The 20,725-nt window shown below is 39.5% G+C and overlaps 1 protein-coding gene across 1 annotated transcript; it reads right to left on the reverse strand.

The window, feature by feature from the left end:
* Positions 1 to 300: 300 nt before the first annotated feature.
* Positions 301 to 918, reverse strand: LOC127329068 (uncharacterized). Its single transcript, XM_051355614.1, has one exon. The coding sequence runs from the start codon at positions 916 to 918 to the stop codon at positions 301 to 303; it is 618 nt and encodes a 205-aa protein (XP_051211574.1).
* Between the last annotated feature and the right edge of the window lie 19,807 nt (positions 919 to 20,725).

Below are 20,725 nucleotides of genomic sequence, written 5' to 3' on the forward strand. Positions count from 1 at the left end.
GCTGCGAAGTTCTCACATACTATTCATACGTGAAAGGTACTGAATTGTTAAAAAAATGAACAGACAACATATAGGATTGCAAAAAAAAGTAAATAGGGACATCTTCATTGTATTATAAAATGAATAAAAGGGAAGGGAAACACAAAGTAAAAGAGAAATTTATGACTGCGAAGTTCAGATCTAACCAACTAAGGAGTTCTCTTAAACATAAAACCTAAAGAAAAATGTAGGTAAAGTAAACGAATACAATCTGATCATAGAAAAAATAAAAATAAAAATGTCCCTACAAAACTAAAATCTTCACCAATCCCTGCCACGCTTCTTCTCGGGATGTTTGAATAAGGAGAAGAAGCCCCTCTCAAACACATCCAGCCTCCGAAAAACCTCATACGTGGCATATGCATCCCGTGCAGCATATTCCAAATGCTTAGGCGGTAGAGGCGGCGGATCAGCCCACATCCTGTGCTCTGCCCTTCCAAAACCATCCTTCATCTCAAAATAGATTGGATCTATAATAGCTCCAGCAACATCCTTCAGACCTTGAGTTCTCTTCCTGTTGTCCGGATCTCTCCATATTGCCTGGATATCCTTCACATTATGAACATAGTACTTTGAACGTGACAGAATGGTGCGGTCTTCTGCGACGCAAAACCCAGCAAAAGTGTACCTATAGCCATAAAAGAAATCATACAACTTTTCACTCCTCTCATCAGCATGGCATATGTGGTACACAAGAACATCAGTGCCAACACATAGCTGGATCACAGCAGCTTTCTTCGGATTGAAATAGGTTCCACTGAGTTTATCATACTCAACATCAAGACCAACAATCTTCCTAGCAGAAGAATCTAGGGAAGCTTCAGCATTGGTGATCCACTCCTCAACACTAGCTGCTGCATTTGTGTACAAAACCTTCATAGTGGTTGTGCCATGGCAGGGGAATGTGTACTCGTGGGAAAAGGAGGGTTTGCCATGCAATCGGTGAAACAGAGAAAACACACAGAAAAAGAAAAAAGAAAGGGAGAAGAATCGGTGATTGATATGCACCGAAACACAGAGGAAAAAAGACATGTATTTATAGTTCCAGAAATGTAACAACAGACGTCGTGATCCACAAATTCAGGGAACAAACCAATACATATCCAATCAAACAAAAACAGAAACAGCCGAGAGATAACCACAAAAAAACAAAAAAATCCTGCGGGATAACAAACAAAAAAGGATCTTATCCGGGGCCAGTTGTGAGTTCACGTGCAAGCACAAAACAAAAGCATAAAAAGACTACAAAGAAGTTCACGTGATAACAGTGCAGACGTTCGCATAGAGTAAAAACACTGAATAAATAAAAAGCTGTTCCACACCAACCAACCACCCCCCACCCACCAAACCACGCCCAACCCACTAAAAACCACCACTCGGCGCAAAACAAACTCAACCACTGCCTGGTGTTCCGCCGGAAGAAACATCCCACGGAGAAGAAGTCGAAGGAAGAGCAAAGGGAGAACAAAGAACAGAGAAAAGAAGAAGAAGAGAAGTCTAGCAAGATCTACAGAAAAGTAATCCAGCATCAGAAAAGCGAAGGGATTACCTAACAAAAGAAGGTGCGTCTAACCCATCCCCATCCCATCTACTCATTGGATCGCCGTGGATCTGCCTCTCTTTCATCCTTCATGGCCGTGGTTTTGAATCTAGACTAGTATAAAAAACAAGATCTAACAACTTAACAAAATAAATACCTTACAGATTACTTAAAAAATGGTTTGCATACGATAGATCTATCAAAAAAATCAAATAAAAACATGTTAGGCAGAGGGTGGGGGGGGGGGAATAGACACTAATGAACAAGAAGAGGAGTTAAGATAAGAACTCCCGAGAAGCTCACTTGTGAAAAGAAATAGAAAACAATATACAAAAAATAAATAAGTTGGAGGGTTTTAAAATCTACAAACATGTATCCAGCCGGCATTAGTATACTGTGATTGGGAAACTTAAAAAATATATAATAAAAGAAGTTGGAGTTTAAAATGTAGACAACAGAAAATGCAGACTAGAAGTGGAAGTTCAGTTCAAAAAAGTGCAGAGGTCCTGTTAGTACAAAAAATGTTTTATGATGGAATCTTGTGACAGGAATGGCTGCTGGTCCATCGTACGTCATACTCAGCGACAGCGAAAGCGATGAAGAGACCTGTAAAAGAGGTAAAAAAAGATAGAAATGCTTTCAAAAATACTTTATGGAACTAAAAATGTGCTTATTTTTTATGCAGGTCCAACTATTCATGGATTTGAAATCTTTGACAAGCACTGTCACTTCGGAAATGAAGTTGAAATGACCAAGGAAAATCTGGATCATCTCAAAAGGCAAGTACTTGACTACAAGCCAACAATCCCATATTATGTATGCAAGATGGGGAAGACAACGAACAACATCACGAGAGGCAAAATGGTAATACCAAAAACGCCAACTTACAAAACTTATTTTCATACACTACCTGTATTACATATGATGTTTTGGCTGAACCAACATGTATTACTAACTTTATTACAGTCTTCCGATATTTAAATGTTTACTGAAGTCCAGATACAAGAAACTGTGAAGTTCACTTACAGAATACACTGAACATGGCTATGATATTCACTTTCATGTGTTTTCATGCAGACTTTCGATAAGGAATACACTGAAGAACACCTAAAGAATTATCTAACGGAGCCAACAACAATTCCAATAACCTCCAACACAAATGCCTGGGTTGGTACACGGGTAAGGATAAACAAAGTTGCAACTGGAAATGCAGTGATGACAACAAATTGGCCAGATGTAGTCATGGGTGCAGAAATAAAAGATGGAGATATCTGCATGTTCTGCTTCTACGACGGAACAAGAGAACTCGGCTGCTTCGTGACACGTCTTAGCAACTGAGTCTGAAGAACTTACTATGAAAATAAAATTATGTACCAGTTTACTTTATTGAACCTTATGTTTTGTATCAGCACCCCGAGAACAATTATGGTTGTGTTTCAGTATTGTTGATGTAATAAGAATTCTTATGAAGAAGTTCACATAGAGTGAGTACGAAGTTCGCTTATAAATGAAAAAAGATTAGCAAGTTTATGTTCACAGAAGTTCCTACATGAAAAATCATTTATGAATATACAGGAATAAAAAATAGTACAGTTTGCATTGAGAAAAACGAATGGATATGGGAATACTTTTACACACATAACTGGCAAAAAAAAAAAAAGTTCACACTGTGATGACAGAGAAGTTCACTAATAACAAAAAATTCAGCACAGATTTTGTACAGCTTGCTGTTTTGAAAAAAGAAAGAACATATCCTCACTAATTACATCTGTATCCTGAATTCAATCACATAATGAGAAGTTCAGTTCAATAAAACAACAAAATAAAAATGTTGAATATCCTATCAACTACTAATTGCGAAAAAATTGAATCAGATCATCATCATGCAGATCCCAATGATTGCTGGGTTGTCTGCAAACCTAGACCAATAAGCAGCATGAGATCTTTCAACATACTAGGCCACTGCTCCGCCAGAATTTCATTCTTGGGATGAAATAGGAGCTGATACATGTACTCAGCTTTCCAATCCTCAACACGCGGCTGGTAGACAATCAGGAATGCAAAAAAAAAACATAAGAAAAACAGTAAAAAAAAGACAAAAGAGCTATACAGCGAAAAAAACACAGCACTACACTTACATCCTGGTTTTTTATATTATCAGCAATCTTATCACCACCGTATGTAGCACAAATTCTTAGAGCATAGAAGCCACACTCATTAGCCCCCTGTGCCGGAGTCTTTGGATATGAACACCTGTCAGCAACAACATCCCACTGTATATTACCATTATATTTGTTAAATTCTGCAACACCATACACCTGTTTTAACAAGGCCACCATCCTATTAATCTGCAAAAACAAAAAAAAAAACAAAAAGTGAATGGTTTCAGCAGTTTAAAAACAAAAAAGGAAGAAAAAGCTGGGAAGTTCACATAGTACTGACATATCAGTTCACACACACTACATATAGTTTCAGCAGTTTAAAAAACATATAAAAATCTGGGAAGTTCACAGTGTACTAACATATCAAATTAACACACACAGTCAGATGGTTTCAGCAGTTTAAATAAATATAAAAAATAGCTAGGAAGTTCATATTGTAAAAACATATCAGTACAGACAAAAAAGTTTGAATGGTTGCAGTAGTACACATAAAAAGAAAAAAGCTGGGAAGTTCACATTATATTAACAAATGAGTTCACATAAAAAAGTAAAAATGATAGCAGTGAAAAAGTAAATAAATAAATGATGAAAAGAAAATCACGTACAATCTCAACACGATCCTCATGGTGCCGACTCCTTGAAGTATGTGCCAGACCAGTATACCTCCTAGTGTCAAGGATGTCCAACGTACCAGTGTACTTGTTCATAACATAAACAGAGTGATGATCATGCATGAAATGAGGGATGATGATCTGTTCAGCAACAACCGAAATTAACAAAAAGGAAGTACGCACGTGAAAACAAAAAAAAAACAAACAAAGGAAGTTCACTACAGCAATATGAAGAGGTTCAGATTAAAAAGCATACCAACTTTGCTTTCAGCAAATTTTCATTAGGCCGAACATAACGCTTGAACATTTTAGCAGCAGACATCACATCAAAAGGTTGTCTCGGTAATGGATTACCATTGCTGTCCCTTAGCTTGAATGGCGCAAAATCAAGCAAGTACTGCACAAACACACAAAAAGGAAAAACACAACCAAAAAAAGGAAAACTATACAAAGTAAGTATATGCATACAAAGGTATATCTGAAAAAATTAATTTTCAATGTTTGAAAAAACCTACAGGGATAGTATGAGGTGACATCAAAACACGAGAGCCAGATTCAAAAATATATTTCATCCCTGGATCATCCTTCCAGTAATTGATGATACGATCCATCATGTTGGATTCCAACATTTCACAGCGGCCAAACAGTTTATACATGTACTTGGCATCAACTAAAACAGGATCATCAAAATCATTGCAGAACTTCACCAGGGGGACACTGCACACACATTAAAAAAGAATATATATATATATATAAGACTAGGGAAGTTCACTTAGCATATAAAAAAATGAAACTCTCCTAAACACAAAAAAAAAGACCTAGGGAAGTTCACTTAGCACAGTATATGAAGTTCATATGCCACAAAAAAAACTAACTAAGTAGTAAACGAAAAACATACCTTCCATGAGCTTTGATGTACTCCTTGCTTAGAATTAACTCCATCATCTGCTTGGCCTTGGATAAATGAGGAAACACATATGGTACAAAGTTTGGGACTTCTTCCCTGAACTTATTGGACAATTTAGTAGGCCTTTTATTCGAAAGAACCAGATTTTTAGCACTAGACTGCCTGGGCTTCTGAGTTTCAAAATCATCACTGCTAGTCGGAGAACAGCGCCGAACATCCTTTGTAATGGGCTTCGCAGTAAGTTTCTTACCAAGCTGAGTGACAAAGTCATCAGAATCATCATCGTCGTCGAGCAAAACTACATCAGCCTTCCCCTTCTCTGCAGTGTCAGGACCTTATTCCTAGAAGATTTTCTGGTATTGGAATGCAGCCTCTGGATAATCTTCTTTGACTTGCTTACAAGACTATCAAAATTCTCTTCAGGGATAATCTGAACTTCTGGTGTGAATGACTGAGTCTCGAAAAGTGAGAAATTATCTTCCTCGATACCAAGAGATGGACCTGCATGAAAAGTATACAAAACCAGGAAGTTCACTTCTGAATCAAAAAACAAAAAGAAACAAAAACAGTGCAGTCCAAAAAACATGTGTTATAGAGCATAGCCAGCGATATATTTTGCGAAAAAGTAAAAATCATACCAGGATCAACACCTAAAACATCTTTCAGGTCGATATTGAAATCTCCACCTGTCAGCCAGCTATATAACATGGTCATCCTGATGTTTAGAATATCTTTTTGACCGAACAAGCACATGCTTTCCCCATCATAAGACTGGAGGATCTGTAGCATGAAGAACCCGCAATCATGGCTGCAAAAACACACAACAAAGAATAAGAATAAGAAGAAAACAATTGTATTAATTAAAAAAAAACCCTGTAGTCAATGTATACAGAATAAAGAGCAAAACAAGAGAAAGGGGAAAAAAACGCTTACGCAGTTGCCTGTCTTGGAGAATTAACATAGTGAAGCTTGAAGTGGTCGATGGATTTTGGATGAAAATGATCACCCTTTGAATTCCCTGCTAACGACCATAACTTCTTGATACCAGATGCCATTGTATGTAACAGCTTCTTACCATCTGGATCATTTATATCGCGTAACGAATCAAGCAATTCAAAATGCTCTTTCTCAAGGTTCAAAGCAACAACACAGAAGTGACCAGGAATGTGTGGTGCACATGGATCAGGAGGATCAAAGGTACCAAAAAGAATCTGCCATTAAAATGATAAAAATAAAAAAGGACAGGTTAGAAGTATGAAAGGTAGACTATTTCCTCAAATAAGAAATCACATTTAACTTTACTACTGAGTTATTTTAGTAACATGTACAACAGGGGAGGGAAAAAAAGGTAGGAAGTCCACATGCCATAATTAGTGAAGTTCAGATGTATAGAAAAGAAGAAAAAAGACAACAGTCAGTACCACTTTCTTGTGGTCCAAACGTTCCGGAGCATCGACGCTGAAAATATTACGAACAAGCCGAGAACTCAGATTTCTTTCAAATATCTGCCTCTGCAAACATGACAATGAAACACAAAGAAGGTTAAAACATAAAGGAGGAAAAAAATAAGCACCTACATTAACAAAAAAAACTAAAAAATGATAAAAAGAACGGAGAAATAACTTACAGAACAATTGTATGGCACCACCATTTTATCAGAATTCTTGTACTTCTGACCAAGCAAGTATGTTCCAACAGAAACAGTTAGAGAACAAAGAAAACCGTTGGGTTTAAAAGCTTCAGCAATTTGTCCGATCGTGCAATCACATTGATCATTCCTGAAAAGGGTCTTCTTACTGCAGAAAAAAACACAAAAATTAGAGGACAAAACAAAAATTTAATAAAAAATAAAAAACAAAACAAAAAAAAAGCCTAAAAAACAGATAGAACCTTCTTATGGGATCTTTCCTCAACTTGCAAACGCTTTCATATACTTCTTTGATTTTAATCATCATAGGTTGAAGAGACAGTGGAGGCGTCGAACATAAACTCGAGTCTGCAAAAAATAAGGAAATACAGACAAAATGTAAGAACAAAAAGGAAGTTCAGATGATGATATTCCAGAAGTTCACATATTCAAGAACGTGGTGCAGAAACTGGAATGTCCAGAAGACCCACAGTTCATCAATGAAGGCTACCATCAAAAAAATACACACACACGATATCACTCCCCCCCCCCCCGGGTCAGTCATATACATGCAGAAAATGAAAACTACGACATGAACTCATGCCGCATTACATAGCATTAGAAAGTGTCTTACATGGAACATGATGCCAAACAGCGAAAAACAAAATACATATACAAAAGCACCCCACCACACCCCTCCCCCCATAAAAAACCAAAAAAAAAAGGGAAAAAGGTTTTAGATAGAGATATATGAGGAGTAAACATAAAGAATAAAAAGGCGGGCTAGCATTAGGGGAGGGTGTGTGGGGTAGGAGAACTGTATGTTCCCCATTCAGATATCCTTGCCTAAGTCTTGCGGGGATTCTTCAATAGAAGCGCTCAAGTCATCTGTTGATTCTTCAAAGAATGAGCTCGACTGCTCAATCGAATCAGAGGCATCGCGTCCATGGTTATCTCCAGCCTGAAACTCATTATTGTCATCATCATCAGCACCAGTGCTGCGCTCTATATTGGCTTCAGTACCCGGCAGTTCTCCCCGTGCAGCAGCAACACCTACTTCCTCACGACCATGCGCAACAACAGACTTACAATCCATAGCAGCTGGTAATACACCAACATCATCAGCAGCCTCAGCACATGTTTCGGAAACAACCGCACCAATGCCGTGTAGTTGGGCAGCATCCTTCGCATCATTTCCATCCCGACATGTTACAAGATCTTCGTGAATTGAGAAACCTTTTCCAAGAATCGCACAATCTTCAACATGGTGTTCAGCATCTTTGTCTCCATCAGAATGTGCAACTATCTCGGGAAATAAATTCCCCTTTCCAACAGAGTCTAACTCAGAATAATGATCAGCAACTTTGTCACAGGCACCACCAGAATTACCATCACTGTCATCTAAAGGAGGAGTTACAGGGGTTGCCGGATGGACAAAATTATGCTTGACATAATAACGATCAACAGATGAATTGTCATCACTGTCATCTGGAAGACCATCCTTCTCAACACACTTTTCATTTACCTACCAAACAAATAAAAAAAAACAGAAGTTCAGATGTAGAAGATGGAGTAGTTCATATACACAAACAAAAAACAAAACAAAAGCCCAACTATAAAAAAAATAAAAAAATAAATTGCAAAACACAAAAAAAAATACCTCAGCTAAAGGAGGTGATTTATCAAAAACTGCATCTTCAACATGATCACCAGCAAAAGCTGGAGGACATTGAGGGGTTGGCGGACGAACAAACCCATCATTCACAGGTGCATGATCACCATCTCCTGAATTCTGAGGTGCATTTTCCTCAGCAATCCTAGCATCGTCCTGCCAAAAATAAGAGGATAACAAAAAAGAAAAGGTAAGGAAGTTCACATGAAAAAACACAGAAGTTCACATATGTGTAATAACACAAAACAAGAGATAAAAAAGGAAGTTCACATAAAAAGGGATGGACATAAGTTCAAGAATGACTAATTATACCTCAGCTTCAACAGCTGACTGACCAAGTCCTGCATCAACATCTTCAACAGAAGAAGAAATATTCTTCTGAACATTACTTTCAACACTATTATTGCCTGATACATTTGCACGGCTCTCAAACTGCTTGCACAAAGAGTCCTGATTCATACCAAAATCAAGAAAACCTGTGCGCATTAGAGACAAAGCCCCCCTCAAGCTATCAAGGAGCGATGTTTCACGCTTTGACTGCTCATCCAGTGCTTCAACACTGGGGAAATTACCATCAGCAAGCCGACCTTGAAATTGTTTCAGACGATCAGCTGTAGTCGGAATCATACGAGAGAGATACTCAACTTTCTGCAACAGTGATCCAATCTGATCAATAACACCAGCAGAAGGCATCCCAGCACTAGTTGAAGCAGACTGGTGATTGTCTTTCGTGTTGACATTAGCAATTTGCGAAATTGGAATCTTGCAATGACCTCCAGCAGGATGTTCATTGGCATTACCAGCATCAGGCTCACTACAATGGGTGCCCTCATTAAGATTAACAATTAAATCTTCAACACGATACCGATATGAATAAGCAATTTGGTTGCGGCCTTTCCACTGCATTGTAATACAGGAGTTCACTTAGCAGATAATATGAAGTTCAGATGATACATAAAAAGTAAAAAATATATACAAAACTATGTAAGTTCACTTGGATATAGAAAGTAAACCTGATATGCCACATAAAACATTAAAAAAAAGACATAAGGAAGTTCACTTGCGACGTAGTATGAAGATCAGATGCCACATAAAAAAAGGGTTACAGTTTGAAAAAACTAACCACAATTCTGCCAAACTTGTACTTCATCAACTCTGGTCCACCATTCTTTTGAATGTCCATTTTGTAAATAGCCTTCAGAGGTTTCTCATGCAGAAAGTTTGCGCGAGGAGTTTGAGTATGCATGACAGAATGTGGTGGTAGAAAGATGCTGTCAAGATACATAACAGTGGGGATAACAGCACACCCTTCTAACCCAGCCTGAGGGATATCAGGGTCTTGATATTTAGTAGCAGCTCGTTTCAACTCATCAACAACAAGCTGGCAATAATCCATCTTTGCCATCTTATCATAATCCATGTTCACAAGCATTGCAGCTTCCCTACCGACATGGGTAGCTGAACCAGGACATACGAGCTTGCTAAAAAGAATGGCAGAGAAGACCTTAACAGCCAAATCTTCCTTCTCGGGGTCTTCAACAAGATCAGATAACAATTGACGCAGATCTTTAGGCTCAATACTAGCATTGCTTTCGAACCCAAACTCTTGTTTCAAAAGAGCCAATGACTCGTCATGTCCAGATTCTGCAGGCAGTATAGGAGTATCGCCCCCTATAGGAAAACCAAACACCTGATGAACAGTGTCTCTATTAACCTCTAGAACTCTGCCAGATCCACAAGCCAACTTCATGGTAGAAGTGTCAATAGTCTTCATCAAATAACACATGAGAACACGTGATATGTTACCCTCCAGGACCCACTAAAAAACACAGCCAAAACCAGCTTGCTCAACCTTCAATCTGTGTTGCTGTTTTAACATTGCTGCAGCCGAACGAACTTCACCGAGAGAACAGCGAATAGTTTGCTGAAAACGTGTCTTCTCACCATCAAGATCTTCATCTGCCTTCCTCTTCCTAGCCATGGTTTTCTTTGTCGGCCTTTTCAGAACTTTCTTCGAATCACCTTCCAAAACAACAGGTTTAGAAGGACCTGGCTTCCTACCAACTTTATTCCCCTGGTATAGAAAAAAGCATAAAAAAACAAACATTTAAAAACCACAAAAAAATTAATGAGAAGAGGAAGTTCACACCAACATGAACACAGAAGTTCACACTACACTAACCTTGGCAGGAGCTTCAAAGTCTGATTCATCGCTAACCAATTCTGTACGACTCTTCTTAGCATTGCACTACATAAAATGAGATGCATAAAAAGGGAAGAGTTCAGATTCAATAAACAAAGAAGTTCACAGTGGAAGAATTATGTAAAAATGAACAAACAAAAATAACCTTGCCAGCAGCAACACCATCTTCAGTGGAATCTGGGACATATGTCTCATCGACATCAATCTTACGTTTACGGTGACCCAGACGTGATTTCCCAGGAGATGAAACTCGTTCCGAAGCAACAGTGGACTGGACAAGAGCAAGAACACGAGGCTGCGCCGCACAGATTTGTAGCCCGGATGAAGCAGATTTTTTTAAAAAATAGAGAAGTTCACAATGGTACACATATGTAAAAGTGAACAAAAAAGGAATTTAACGAGAATAAACAAATAAGAACATAAAAGAAATAACCTTGTCACAGCAACATCTTCTTGAGTGGCACGGGGCGTATGTCTGCCGCAAAGGATCTCTCTGCCTCGGGCAGCAGCAGCAGAAGAAAGCAGCAGATTTTCCCCGTGAGGTGAATTCTCTTTTATCTTCCTGCAAACAACCCTTTCTTTCCTCACTTTAGGAGGAATAATTTCAGCAGCACATTCATCACGTGTGCTATCAGCAGCCTCGCCGTCACGTGGAACATCATTGACAACGGCATTACCCTTAGCAGACTTTGCTTTCGCAGGGTATTTCCGGTAATATGTAGTCAATTTCTCCTGGTGCTGAGCTAATTTAGCAGCTTGTCTCTCCTTTTCCTTCGCAAGCTGTTCTTCAACCATATAATCCTGAGTAACTATTTGAGTACCAGCCACAGACTGAGATTGGGTTTCTTCCATCACAGGTGTAGCTTCAACTGATTCAGATTCAAGAACTTGCCGCAGAGGAGTATAATCAAAAACAGGGCTGCCCATGTTACCCTTCTCAACAAAGAGAGTCCCACAAATACTGGGGGATCTAAGAAACGCGGTAAACTGTCAGCAGAATATGCAGCAAAATCCTGGTTCAGCAAATCCAGAGATTCTCTTATAGTCTTGTCAGCTGCATAACACAAACAAACAAAAAACAAAAAAAGAGTAAAAATGTAATCAAGAAAGCTTGTATGGATTGCAGGAAAAGGAAGTTCACTAGAAAATGTTAGTGAGGTTCACATATGTATGTTCCTAACCTGACTCATCAGCATCATCTGTCATATTAGAAGATAAATTCCCCAAACCAGAAAACACAGCATCACCAGAATCATCAACATGATCAAATACCTTGCCTAAAAAATACAAAAAACAAAAAAATTCAATGTCAGAAACATAGGAAAAAAATTCATGTTCAGACTTATACTTCCTATGTGCAGCAAAATGTTAATTTCATGATTCACTTATAAAAAAAACAGCCTGTACATGAAAATAAACATTATACATAGGAAGAATGAACATAATTAATACAGTGAGTTCAATTAAATGACAAGTAGTTCATAACATGTGCTATACAGAAACACAGATAAATAGATAGAACCCTAAATGGTGACCACGGGGAATTATAACACAGAAAAAAAGCCTACAGAAAAGCAAACCCTAGAACAAAAATAAATGGGCCAGTCATAGGACAGAACAAAAACATGGATATTTCATTTTTGACAACGCAAGAATAAAGCATGAATTTATGGGTAGTAAAAATACAAATCCGAAAAACAAACCTCCACCACCAGTCGAAGCATCCTTATCCATCACTCACAGAGAAATAAAAAGAGGAACGGACTCCCAAACCAAAAATTGAAGCCGACCAGCCCGTCTGGGACGAACTAGAACCACCACGAAGAAGAATCAGAGTAGCGCCGGAGTTCCAACCGCCGGCCGAACGGGGAAATATCGCCGGCAAACACCGAAGACGGCGAGGAAGAGCAAACTGCAGCGAACCTAGGGTTTAGACCGAAGGGGAAATGGTGGATTTCGAGTAGAACGAAGGAATAACAACAGGGGACGGGGGATAGCAAACGATGCGGGGGGCAGCAGTTACCTAGAGCGCCGCCGCCATTGCAGAGAGGATGTAGCAGTTTCGGGATGTCCGCCTGCGAGTGGGGGAAGTGGGGAGTGCGAAGGAGAAGGCGCAGACAAGAGGAGTAAAAAGAGGAGTTGCGAAATAACTGCACCAAATTTATATTTAAAAAAAAAGGAGGCAACAATAAAAAAAACACTGAAACGTTACCTTTGTCAGTAAGATAGAAACAAACAGGAAGTTCACATTTAACTGCGACTGCGATTCACTTTGTCTAAAAAAAAAGAAAAAATATAGGATGGGAGGGTCACACCCGCACTGTCCCCACAAACATTACGAAGTTCACTTGAAAACACGTCAGGGGTTCACTCATCTTGAAAAAAGGTATTTGGGTATGTTTTAAAAACATTAATTGATTTCCTAATATAGCGGGTAGGAGTTCCCCAACACAATTACGAAGTGCACTTCTGTAAACGCAAGGAGTTCACTAATCTTAAAAAAGGTATTACACTCTATTTTAAACATTTATTAAAAAACCTTTTATTCATTTCCTAGTATGGGGGGGGGTCCCCCCCCCAACCCCCCCCCCCCCTTTAATGGTACAAGAATAAAAAAAATTAACACTGGTTAATTTATACATGGAGTTAAAGAAAAAGAATACCAGAAGTAAACTGACAGCAGTTCACGTAATAAAGTAACAACAGTTCATTTTCAGATAAAAAAAAGATAAAAACATGCGTATGAATGGAAAAACAATAATACAACAAAATTGGATAGTACATTAAAGGGAAGTTCACAACTTACAAACAGAGAGATACATACATGCTCGATGTGGATTTACATGTGAAATAGAGGCCACAACTTATCTGAAAGATGAAAATCAAACATGCAATTGACAAAGTTCATGCATTTCGGTAGTTCACATCATAAAATTAAAGAAGTTCATTTGTTATAACACCAACAAACATGCACTGCTGGTAATGAAAAACAGAGCAGAGACTTGTAAGCTACGAAAAAACCCACAAATAACAAGCATTATCTGGATTCTGTTACTACATCAAAGTGTAAGCATGAACACCACCGCGTCATCACTGAATCAACTGAGGAAAACATAACTACACAAGCATAGGCAAATACCGAACTAAGCAAAAGAACATAGATCTGTGAAAACAAAATTCGTGGATAAGGATCAAAGCAAACCTATCAAAAAAAAAATCCTATAGGGGAGAGAGACCCAATACCATTACCGAAGACAAACAAAGCGCGAGAATATAACGGTGGAGCCATCAACCTCGAGGATTTCACGTAGAAGAACGCCGAAGCTGTGCGACGGCCATCAGAAAAAACAAATCTGCAGATCAAGATAAAAAAGATAAGAGCAATGTCCGGATAGCATAGAAGAAACTGTGCCGCAGACATAGACGATCTGCGATGCACCAGTGGAGAACAAATTCGTCGATGGAGCGTTGGACACGAGCACGGAGATGAGCCGCCACCGTCGCCGAAGTTCTAAGAAACGCATCGAGCAAAAGGGAGGAGCTCGGGAGCGAGCAAGGGAGGAAATCGCCAGGGAGGAGCTCGGGAGCGAGCAGGGAGGAAAATGCCAGGGAAGAGCTCGGGAACGAGCAGGGAGGAAATCGCCATGGAAGAGCTCGGGAGCGAGCAGGGAGGGGTGGGGAGCGAGCACGGAGGAGGTGGGTAGCGAGCGGGAGGTGGGACACGTAACGGTTCGCTGTCTCGTAGGAAGTTCACACGCGCGCGGGAGCGGGACGCGAGCGGGACGTGGGACGCGAAAATATGAAGACTCACGGGAAGTTCGCATGCGATAAGTTAGGAAGTTCAGAAAGGGTTCGAGAATAGTTATTCTCGAACCGGTTCGAGAATAGCAGACCTATATATATATATATACCAGCACTATTCTGCAACCGGTTGCAGAATAATATTCTGAGCACCGACTTGTACTTTTCTGGACACAAGGTTGTACTTCCCGGATAACAGGGTTCAACTTTCTGTCGAACTTACCTGAACTTCCCGTTTTCTTCATAGGTACTGATTATACCTCGAGTTTCTCAATCATTTGTTGGAACGATGCAAATGATATACCGTTGGATAGATAATGAAAAGCCGCAACTTTTCATGTTCACACTTTTCACAGATTTTGCACGGTTTAAATTTAATTTTGAAAATACGAAAACACTTCTATTTGGTCAGAAAACGAACTTTTAGTTCGATTTTCGAATCGCTTATCGAAACTGTGCAAGTGATATACCGTTGGAAAGATAATGAAATTGTGCAACTTTTTCATGTTTTAAGTTTTTTCAAAATCCTCACAGTTTTTGAACAATTTTGAAAATACCGAATTTCGGACGTACTAAAAAACGAGCGGACAGTAATTTGGATGAATTTTTTCAACCGTTTGTCCGAATGATGCAAATGATATGGCGTTGGAAAGCTATGGACTAGGCGCAACTTTATTATTCGAATTATTTTCTCTAATTCCTTACAGTTTAAGAGAATAACTCGAATTACTGTCCGCCCATTTTATGTGACGGGCACCGAATGATTTCCCCGCGATTTCCATTCGGAGTATTTAAACAATGGAAATGATATACGGTTGGAAAGCTGTCAAAATGGCGCATCTTTTTCATATCTACCATTTTTGCCAACTCCGAACGATTTTAAAGTAATTTTAGAAGTATTGAAATCATGTTTCCAGTATATTTTGTGGGATAACGATTTGAATTTGGTGGATTAGATCCATTTATTTGTTGTAAAATGTTGTAGGTAATGAAATTAGACATATACTCTACCATATAAAGCTTTTGGTGACAATGATTGAAGTGGTTGGTGATCAAATCGATGAGATTTGAACAATAGATTTCCACCCCGTAAAAACAGAGCATTGAACTTCCCTCGACACGAACTTGCACTTCTAGGGAAATGCGATTGTACTTCTCGGCGCTGTTTCACGAAAGTGTTCAGTGAAATGACTATAAGTTTCTCATACGGTTTTCGTTTGAGGTTCATGGTCACACAAAATTCTCAGCACAACCACACACATCTGAACTTACCGCGACATGTCCTTGTACTTCCTGACCTTCGTGGTTGTACTTCCTAAAAATGTTTTGATACTAGTGTGTTTTATAAAAACTAGCATGTGTGCTTCGAAATGATAATTTTAGATTGTCCCGATATTCTATTTAAGAGATTCTGTACTTCCTGGATCCTAATATTTAAACTTCACAATGTTCCTATGTGAACTTATGTGGGGGTATTTTCTTGATGTAATTACCGCTTGTACTTCATGTTGTCTCCGCCTGTACTTCTGGGAAGCACTGCTCGTACTTCTTTGCAGATGACGGGATTATTTTGTTTTTTCCTACATTTGGACTTTGTCGGGTTTCTTGTACTTCATATATTAAGTGGGTGTATTGCTCGTGTCGAATGGTTGTACTTCTCATTGTCAATTATATGAACTTCCTTACGGGTGATGGGGATTATTATTGTTTTTTTGCTATGTGAACTTATGTGAGGGTATTTTCTTTGAACACTTTAATACATGTAATTACCGCTTGTACTTCTAGTTGTCTCCGCCTGCACTTCTCGGAATCACTGCTCGTACTTCCTCGCAGATGACAGAATTATTTTGTTTTTTCTACATTTGGAGTTTGTCGGGTTTCTTGTACTTCCTATATTAAGTGGGTATATTGCTCGTGTCGAATGGTTGTACTTCTCATTATCAAGTATATAAACTTCTTTACGGGTGATGGGATTATTATTGTTTTTTGCTATGTGAACTTATGTGGGAGTATCTTCTTTGAACACTTTTAATTCATGTAATTATCGCTTGAACTTCCTGTTGTCTCCGCCTGTACTTCTCGGAATCACTGCTCGTACTTCTTCGCAGATGACGAGATTATTTTGTTTTTCCTACATTTGGACTTTGTCGGGTTTCTTCTACTTCCTATATTAAGTGGGTGTATTGCTCATGTCGAATGGTTGTACTTCTCATTGTCAAGTATATGAACTTCTTTACGGGTGATGGGATTTTTTTTTGCTATGTGAACTTATGTGAGGGTATTTTCTTTGAACACTTTTAATTCATGTAATTACCGCTTGTACTTCCTGTTGTCTCCTCCTGCACTTCTCGGAATCACTGCTCGTACTTCCTCGCAGATGACGGGATTATTTTGTTTTTTCTACATTTGGACTTTGTCGGGTTTCTTGTACTTCCTATATTAAGTGGGTGTATTGCTCGTATCGAATGGTTGTACTTCTCATTGTCAAGTATATGAACTTCCTTACGGGTGATGGGATTATTATTGTTTTTTTGCTATGTGAATTTATGGGATTATTTAGTTTTTGTACATTTGAATTTTGTCGATTTTCTTGTACTTCCTATAGTAAGTGGATGTACTGCTCGTGTCGGTTGGTTGTACTTCTCGTCGTCAATTATATAAACTTCCACGCACGTGACAGGATTATTTTGTTTTTTCTACATTAGGATTTAGCCGTTTTTGTTGCACTTCCTATATTAAGTAGGTGCACTACCCTCAATTTTTTCACGAGGGGTTCTGAACTTCCGAAACTGAAAGATTGTACTTACGAGCATCAATACTTGTACTTTCCGCTCTCATATTTTGTACTTCCCTATTAGTGATTTTAATATTGTTTTTAGCACTTCACACAGTCCGTTGGTTGCAGACTATCAATTTCTTTTTACTTGTAGTGCCGATAGAAAATAGGTGCACCGTCCTACAACACTTGTACTTCATAAATAATTTGTTCGTTTCTCTTGTTAGTCACACTGCCATGTTTAGCGTACCTGTACTTATTGTATCTAGTAGTTGTACTGCCCGAAATAAATATCGTAGCTGAACTATGCACTAGAAAATGAGAAAAAGTAATTTGCAGCAAAAACTAAAAATTGTCATTGAAATGCAGGTGAAGCGGTACAGACATATGGGGAGCAGCTAGCAGCAGCGCCACACATTTATGCTGAATCTTTTGGTCCTGGCGGGCTTGTCCTTGAAGCAATTAGATTACGGCAAAAATTCATGGATGGTGTCACTGTGTCAGCATGCGGTTTGAATATTTTGTTAGTGATGGGCAAGACAATGTAGTAGTACGGTTAACACTGCTTAAATTAGTAGTAGCTATACCATCATTATTCAAGCATGTGCAGGATCAAATCCAAGATCAAATCAGTCGTCGCTGTGATAAATAATTAAATAGACCGGTTCAATACACCATGAGCTAGCACACAGCGAAAGAACCTTTGTGTAAAAAAAGTAAAAAACTTATGTGCATGGCATCTTGATCAAACAACATTACTTGATAATTAACATAACTTTTCTCTTATGAAGTTTACAATTTATTTGAAGACGGATCTAGAACGGAAATACAAAAATATTTAACATTGACCCAATTCCCTGGGAGGGTCCGCAAATTCTATATAGTAAAAGAAAGGAGCCAAAGCAAATCCCGGATCCAAAAATACTTCTGTAATGAAGGCCCTTTTCTCGTCTCCACCTCCAACTAAATGTGTGCTCATACCATCATGAATAACTCTACTGTTTTCAAATCTGGAAATCATGAACCCTGCAGCCAAAAAGATTCAGAACAAAATTTACAAGAAGCAATCCTCGCAAATTGCTCTAAAATCCAACCAAAAACATGATATAGACAATCTTGTGAACAATTTGGAAAACCTTCATCCACGAGCCTGCCGGAGGTAGGGGAAGGGCGGAGGACTAGCTGTACTGGACTGCAACTCCGGCCAGAAACCTCCTCCCAAGTCGAGCTGATGGTGACTGGAGCTCAGAACCATGGAGCAACAGAGCACGGTGCTAGAGTTCTCTACTACAACTTCGAACAGACGAAAACAAGAACACGTGAGATTATATGAAAGGCAACCAACCGATCAGCCAGAAAAAAATTCCCATGTTCTCTCCATAGAAAATATGGAAAAACGAAAATTATATCGACTGCAAAAAGGAAAATCTTGAAAAAAAAAACGGAAGGATAGCAGGCGGAGGAGGTGCCGCGGAGCGCGCGCCCAGAGTTAACCGCCGGCGGCACGAGGGCTCTGGAGGCCGAATCCCTGCAATCATTAGGAGTTTTCAGTGAGCTTCGTACCAATACATAACAATCTCAAAATTTAAAAACTACCAATGCAAGAGGCAGATAAATAGCCAGCTAGCCATGCATGAAGCATATCATGTGCTATTGTAGCCAGTATTGGGGGCACCAAAAGAATTTTTTAGCGGCGATCTCATGTCAAACTTTTGCAATCACAAACAAAAATCAACAAGAGAAAGAGAGATGCAGAGTTCTTATGGACATATCAAAGTGGTTCTCCGACACCATGTACTTAACATGAAATTGTGCCTGCCGACGGAGGATGACTTGTACTTCTCGCAAAATGTTTTCATTCTATACAATGTTTCAACATCAATACCGTTCACTTCGGTTGTGCGAACTGCACTCAATAACAGTCCCATACTCCTAATGATAATATCAGTGGAAAATTCAAATCAACTAATTTAAGAAGTACACACAACAAAAGATTCTACCAGTATCTTTTATCACAGCTAATGTCTTTTATCACAAGGAAAATATAGAGCAATGCTTATCAGAAGTACAGGTCCATGACTAACAAAAGTTCAGGTCTAAGAGAAAAACAAGACAATGGTATATGTGCCAATTGTAATTCCTAGTCTGAATGTTTGTACTGCTGATGCCTAATGACTGTACTTACTACTAGTAGTGTGACTGTTGGGACAAATTTTATTAGCTATTTGCAAGCTCACAGTCAACATGGTCAGCACATTACTATGCACAGCGAATTTACTCAAAGGAGGCAGCAATACATGGTTGCCGGAAAAAAAATCTTTTGTACTTCTCATAACCAACAATTGCTGCCGGAATCAAAAATCTTTCAATCTTCTCTGTGTTCACACAATTGCACTGCCTGTGGATAGAAATAAAAGAAAAGAGGTTGAGGACCGTACCGAGTGGTTGCTGGAGTCACTTACAAGATCGGGGATAGGGGTTGCTTGCCTCCGTCCTCTCTGGTGGTGGTGGTGGCAGGGAACAGGGGATCCGCCTGGGAGCTTCACGAGGCAGGGTGGCAACCGAGTCGCGGGGCACCCGACGGTCGTGGCGCGGCCAGAGGGGCGCCCGACGGCATTGAGGAGCCACGACGGCGGTTCGGCCACGTGGACACCGGATGGTGGTGGGTGGCGCGACGGGTGGGGACGGCGATCTGGCGCAGTTGCGCCCATGGCGGTGTAGGGGAGGCGGCGAACCGGATCAGAGGCGGAGGAAGCCATTACCGGCGGCGGGATCCATGCCGGGGGAAGATGGGAGGGCGACGGCCATGAGGAAGAAGGGCGGGCGACACGTTTGGCCCTCTTGGCAGCGGCGGGGCGACCCTCCAGGCGACGGTGCGGGGGCCATCCGGGCGGCGGCGCGGTGTAACATCCCAAGTTTCAACCATAATAAACAAGAAAGAGAAATTCCCCAAACCCAAAATTTGCAATTAACAAAAACTTTTTCCATGCATATAGTGCCACATATAGATATATGCATTTGAGTGATATTCTTTTGTGCAATTGCCATGATGAGTGTTAGTATGATTAAATATTGTTATGTGAACCCTAAGCAAGATCACTAAACCCTAATTTGAGGGGAAATGGAGAAAATGAGAAAAACTCATTTCTCACTCACATACACAATATGCATTTTAGCAAATCCTCAACCAAGGCCAAGATTGCTTGCCCCATTGCTTCTAAAATGCTTCAATGTGATAAACTAACACTTTTGCATCCTTGGATCAAGAATCAAATCAAAAGAAATCAAGATTTCATCATACATGTGATAATGGTCACTTAACCCAAAATTATTTTCTTCACTACTTTACCCCTCTGTATTTCTCAAATCTTAAACTAAGCAAGGTCA

The sequence above is a fragment of the Lolium perenne genome, chromosome 6, assembly GCF_019359855.2.
Source record: "Lolium perenne isolate Kyuss_39 chromosome 6, Kyuss_2.0, whole genome shotgun sequence".
Taxonomy (NCBI): Eukaryota; Viridiplantae; Streptophyta; class Magnoliopsida; order Poales; family Poaceae; genus Lolium; species Lolium perenne.